The sequence below is a fragment of the Chiloscyllium plagiosum genome, chromosome 13, assembly GCF_004010195.1.
Source record: "Chiloscyllium plagiosum isolate BGI_BamShark_2017 chromosome 13, ASM401019v2, whole genome shotgun sequence".
NCBI lineage: Eukaryota > Metazoa > Chordata > Chondrichthyes > Orectolobiformes > Hemiscylliidae > Chiloscyllium > Chiloscyllium plagiosum.
In genome coordinates this window covers 67,507,239-67,513,103 of record NC_057722.1, presented here as the reverse complement: position 1 = coordinate 67,513,103, position 5,865 = coordinate 67,507,239, and the positions used below count along the sequence as shown (strand labels likewise).

Here is a 5,865-nt window from a genome sequence, read left to right as displayed (position 1 = left end):
TGCGTGAAAACGTTGCCCCTTAGGTCTCTTTTATATCTTTCCCCTCTCACCCTAAACCTATGCCCTCTAGTTCTGGACTCCCTGATCCCAGGGAAAAGACTTTGCCTATTTATCCTATCCATGCCCCTCATAATTTTGTAAACCTCTACAAGGTCACCCCTCGGCCTCAGATGCTCCAGGGAAAACAGCCCCAGCCTGTTCAGCCTCTCCTTGTAGCTCAGATCCTCCAAACCTGGCAACATCCTTGTAAATCTTTTCTGAACCCTTTCAAGATATTTCCGATCTTTCCGGAGAGGAAGGAGACCAGAACTGCACACAGTATTCCAACAGAGCAGTAGGTATGATGAAGTAGGTATGTTCTCCTGTACAGTATCTATCTGTACACAGAGACGTTATATCAGTGTCTCCTTTTCTTCTGAAACAGACATTTGCATCTTTCACACGTGCTCTTTCTTGAAACTCAGCAAACATTTGGTGAGAGGGAGCCAGACATTTAATCTGTTCCAGTTACTTTTATTTACCTTGCTGTGAAATAACATAAGGAGGGACGTTGTGCTTAAACTTTACGAAGCACTAATCAGACCACTGCAGGAGTATGGTGAACAGTTTGGGCCCATTATCTAAGGAAGGTTATAGTGGCATCCAGAGAAGGTTCACTAAGCTGATCCCAGGTATGGAGGGACTGTCCTATGGAGGAGAAGTAGAGTGGGTTGAGCCTGTACTCACTGAGGAGAGGCAACATTATTGAAACAAACAAGATTCTTAGGTGACTTAACAAGAAAGTTATAGAACATAGAACAATACAGCACAGAACAGGCCCTTCGGCCCACGATGTTGTGCCGAACTTCTAACCTAGATTACGTACCCATCCATGTACCTATCCAAATGCCATGTACCTATCCAAAGTTGCTTCCCCTTGTTTGAGTGTTTCGGACCAGGAGGGCATAATCTCAGGATATGGGATTGCACATTTAGCAGTGATGAGGAGGAATGATGTCCCTCAGAGGATAGTGAATCCCTTACTGCAGAGGTTGGGTTAGTCAGTATATTCAAGTCTGAGATAGGCAGCTTTTGAAATCAGGAAGGGAATCATGGGCTGTGGGGGAAAAGGCAGGTAAGTGGAGTTGAAGAATATCAGATCAGCCCATGATCTCACTGAATAGCTGAGCAGACTTGATAGGTTAAACAGCCTACTTCTATGTCTCATAGCAAGACAAGACAGCAAGTTACATTTACATTCACTCACAGCGATCAGTACTACTTTTGTTCTCAATCTCATTCTGCACTTCCTCGTGCTGTGTGGAGGCTGTAAATAAATGGATTGTTCTCTTTGCTATAGAGAAGGTAAAGGGGCAACTTGTAGAAGTACCAGGGGCTTCAATAGGACAATTAACACAGACCCTTCCACTGGCTGAAGGATCAGGAGACACAGATCTAGATAACTTGCCAAAATAATTAGAAGGGAGATGAGAGAATGTTTGTTTTCCCTAACACAATGTTTATACGCAGGTTGGAATGCACTGCCAGAGAGAACAGTGGAGGATATGTCAGCAGAAAATGAATAAATACTCAAACAGAAAGATTTAGATAGCCACGGGGCAAGGGCAGGGCAGTGAATCCTAAGGGACAGCTTTTGTAAAGAATCAACGCAGGGTCAATGGGTGGAACAGCCAACTCTTTGCTTTATGATCATTGGGCCTTTCGATTTAATTCTAACTAAAATCTTATTACACACACTTACTACAGGACCAGTGGTTTAGTATTTCTATCCCACAACTACCCACTACTTTTCACAGCCAGACAGTAAGCAAAGAATACAGCCCCGTTCAAGTCAATATCTCCCCTTTGGACAGTGTTGACCCAGTCAGTAATAGCCTAGTGACCCTGTGCTACAGGCCCACTGTGGCAAGTATATCCCGTCTTAAGCAGGAAGAACAAAACTGCATGCAATACTCCAGATGTGGTCTCATCAAGGGCCCATTTAATTGCAGTAAGGCTTCTGAATATAAATTCTCTTGTAATGAAGGCCAATATACTACTTGCCTTCCCAACTGCTTGCTGCACCTGCCTGTTTATGTTCACTGACTGTTGTACAAGGACATAGAGATCCCTTTATATATCTACGTTTCCCAATAAACAGTATTCTGCCTGTTTTTCACACCAAAGTGTATAACATTACATTTAGCTACACTGTATCTGCCATGGGTTTGCCCACTCACTCGACTGGTCTAAAATCACCTTATAGTCATTCAGCACAGAAACAGACTCTTTAGTGCAACCAGTCTATGCCGAACATAATCCTAGACTAAACTAATTCCACCTGTCTGCTCCTGGCCCATATCCCTCCAAACCTTTCCTGTTCACGTATTGACCCAAAAGTCTCTGGCACATTGTAATTATACCTGAATCCATCACTTCCTCAGAATGTTTACTCCACACATGAACCACCCGCTGTCAGAAAAAGTTACCCCTCACGTCTTTCTTAAATCTCTCTCCTCTCACCTTAAAAACTTACCCCCCTAGTCTTGAAATCCCCCCTCCTAGGGAAAAGGCAACTACCATTAACTCTATCTACGTCCATCATGATTTTATGAATTTCTATGAAGTCACCTCTTGCGCTCCAGTGTAAAATGTCCCAGCCTATCCAGTCTTTCTTTGTAACTGAAGCCTTCCATACCCGGCAACATCCTGGTAAATCTCCTCTGCACCCGTATGAGTAATGCAATCATATCAAAGTCAGTACATGACTCAAAACACGGCAGACATTTCTGACCTTCTACGTTTCCAGTAAAACGCAGAAACTCAGCTGTAACGTGGAAAATTACATGCCACTTGGCTGGAATCAAGCCCTCTCCTCACTTTAAAAAAAAAGTGGCCTTAAAGAAAATCCTCTCTCCTGTCTGGTCACCTTCAAGCTAAACGTCAGGAATTCAATCCCCTCCCTTATTCCTGAATGGATGCAGACTGCCCATACATCGCAGCTGCTGGGTTTTGCAAATGTCTGCACGCTGACATTCCACAGACGACATCCATTCTCTCTCTCTCACAGAATCTCCCCTTCCCTGATGTCGGTGTTTCTCCTTCCCACAAATGGAAGAGGCTTTTTTTTTAGAAACAAGGGCTGCAGGCTGACCTTTGAACTGGAGACCCAGATCTGCTGGGATTTATCAGGTGCCGCAACGTCTGCCTCTTCAGGGGGACATTCCACCAGCTGTTCCACTCGGATCTCTGCCCTGCACAAGGGGCATCTGGCAGTGGGCTAGCACCAACAACAGAAACAAAACAGGAGGCAAATATAAATAGGACGTAGCCAAAGATCAGACACACTTAATTAACACACAGCAGTCAAAGCTGTTGCCCTTACACCAATAAACGCCTTCCACCAAAGCCACAAATGCTTTAAAAGTTCACCATTTGCATAAGACAGCCGAAATGACAGGACACTATAGCACACACCCCAGCATTTAAGGATTGGGTCAACGCTGGCTTCTTATACAGCAATCTTTGTTTTGAGTAACCAGCACTCTTGATAAACCAGCAAAAATACCATAATCTACTGCAATGTCTGAGTGGTTTTGCTGGAAATAAGTATAACAGTGATGTGCACACCCCCTGCGTTACAATTCTACTATTTACTGTGTGTTTTTAACGTTGGTTTTAGGAGGTACGTTGATGTTTTCACACAGACTTTTTGAGGAATGTTGATGCCTTGAAGCTTCGCTTGCTCAGGGTTTACTGCAGTTATAGAGTCAGAGAGATGTACAGCACGGAAACAGACACTTCGGTCCAACTAGTTACGTGTAACCTCTTCATTTTCCGGAATATTTGATGAACTAGCACGCTCCTGGTCCCGGTCAATAAAAAGGTTTGCTGCATTTCCCTTTGTGGTCAACGTCACTTCAGACTGGGATGGTTCTCCGCAGAGCAGAGAAGGCGGAGGCAGGGGGGTGGCAGATCAGTTCGAGGTGTACCATGTTCTGAGGGACAAGGACAGGGTAGATATAGAGAAACCTATCCCCTTAGTAGAGGGGTCAGTAACCAATCGGCACAGTTTCAAGGTATGGAGCAGGTTGAGAGAGGGAACGTAAAGCAAAAGTCCTCCAGAGGATTGGGAGGGTGGGGGTGTCTGGAACCCGGGGCTTAAAAGGCTGGTTGAGGCGACAACACGCGAGACGTACAAAAAATATTTAAATCGGTCCCTGAAACAAGGCTCTGGGCCAAATGCAGCAAAATGGGATTAGAATAGATAGAATCCAGAGAATTGGCACAGACATGAATGGCTGAAAGGTCCTTTTCCACGCTCTTTAGAAAATAACCTGCGGCACACATCAACATCGGAGGTGATTTTCTTTTAGCCAGAAGCGTTAAGACTGTCATTTTTTAATATTGCAGAGTGAACACTACAATATAAATGCACTGGTGAGCTTACAGTTTACTTGTAAGCCTTTCCAACACACAGAGTAAAGGTGGAACTGCCTCACATGGAGCTCCCTGTGCAGACTTTGAATGAAAATGTGTTGATACCTTTTAAGGGTTTTTATGGTGCATCACATAAGCAAACTCCTGAAGTGGTGTTAGAGTCAGAGATCTACAGGCCGGAGAAAGACCCATCCACCCACCAGCTCTACTGGTCAGAAACCACCACCTAACTCAGGAACAATTAAAAGGGGAACATACGGCAACTTTACTTCGCACAATATGAAGCAGAACTACTATGTGCAAAACCGTGATAAAGCAGCCTCTAAACAGCCATGCCTTATGCAGACAACACTTAGGGGGAGACAATGGCCCAGTGATATTAATCACTGGATTGTTTATCCAGAGACCTAGGTAATGCTCTGGGGACCTGGGTTCGAATCCCACCATGGCAGATGGAGGAATTTGAATTCAATAAAAATCTAGAATTACTGTCTAACAATGACTATGAATTCATTGTTGACTGTCAGGAACAACCTATCTGGTTCACTAATGCCCCTTAGGAAAGGGAGGGCCTGCCCTACACATGACTCCAGACCCACAGCAATGTGATCATAGTTGACTCTTAACTACCCTCCGGGCAATAAATGCTGGACCAGCCAGCAACGCCCTAATCTTGTGAATGAATAAAATAAAAACTTCATACATATATGAATGGAGGTTTCACAGAGATTCCAATCTCCCAAACAAATTCCTAATAACAAGGTCAAACACAAACATATCCAGGAATCCTGTGAAATTCCAGAATGAACAAAAAGCTGCGCTCGCTGACCTGCTCGCTCTGAATGACCTGACAGATACACGGTCTGCAGTAAACATGGGCACAGTGGGTAATCACAGGAAAGGTTAGTGATTCCAGGCAAATGGCACACTCTTCATCAGAGCCACAACTCAAAACCAGTTTCATTTTCTTCAGCAGTTTCTCCCGCAGTTCGTCAGGAGTGGCATTGTCTAGAGAGAAAGAAATAAAATGAGACAGCGAGAGACACACAATGTACTGACCTCGAACAGAATTACCCATCATCCTAATTTAAATAATTTGCACAAGCAGACAGATCGCCTATTCACCTCAGCACAGCCAACTGCTATTATCGTTGATCAGTTTACAACCCAATTATCTGCCGACATTTCCGCCACCTCCAAACAGACCCCACCACCAGGGATACATTTCCCTCCCCACCCCTTTCCACCTTCCACAAAGACCGTTCCCTCCGGTGACTACCTGGTCAGGTTCACGCCCCCCTACGACCCACCCTCCCATCCTGGCACCTTCCCCTGCCACCGCAGGAATTGCAAAACCTGCGCCCACACCTCCTCCCTCACCTCTATCCAAGGACCTAAAGGAGCCTTCCACATCCATCAAAGTTTTACCTGCACATTCACCAATAT

The 5,865-nt window shown here is 44.8% G+C and overlaps 1 protein-coding gene across 3 annotated transcripts in view; it reads right to left on the bottom strand.

Moving 5' to 3' along the window:
• Positions 1-5,865, bottom strand: part of hltf (helicase-like transcription factor) — a 76,335-nt gene that overhangs the window by 18,648 nt on the left and 51,822 nt on the right. For all 3 annotated transcript variants that reach the window (XM_043702687.1, XM_043702689.1, XM_043702688.1), the window contains exons 20-21: positions 5,249-5,427; positions 3,134-3,259 (exon numbers count right to left, since the gene is read on the bottom strand). In XM_043702687.1, coding sequence (XP_043558622.1) covers positions 3,134-3,259; positions 5,249-5,427 — 305 coding nt within the window. The remainder of the gene's footprint in view (positions 1-3,133; positions 3,260-5,248; positions 5,428-5,865) is intronic.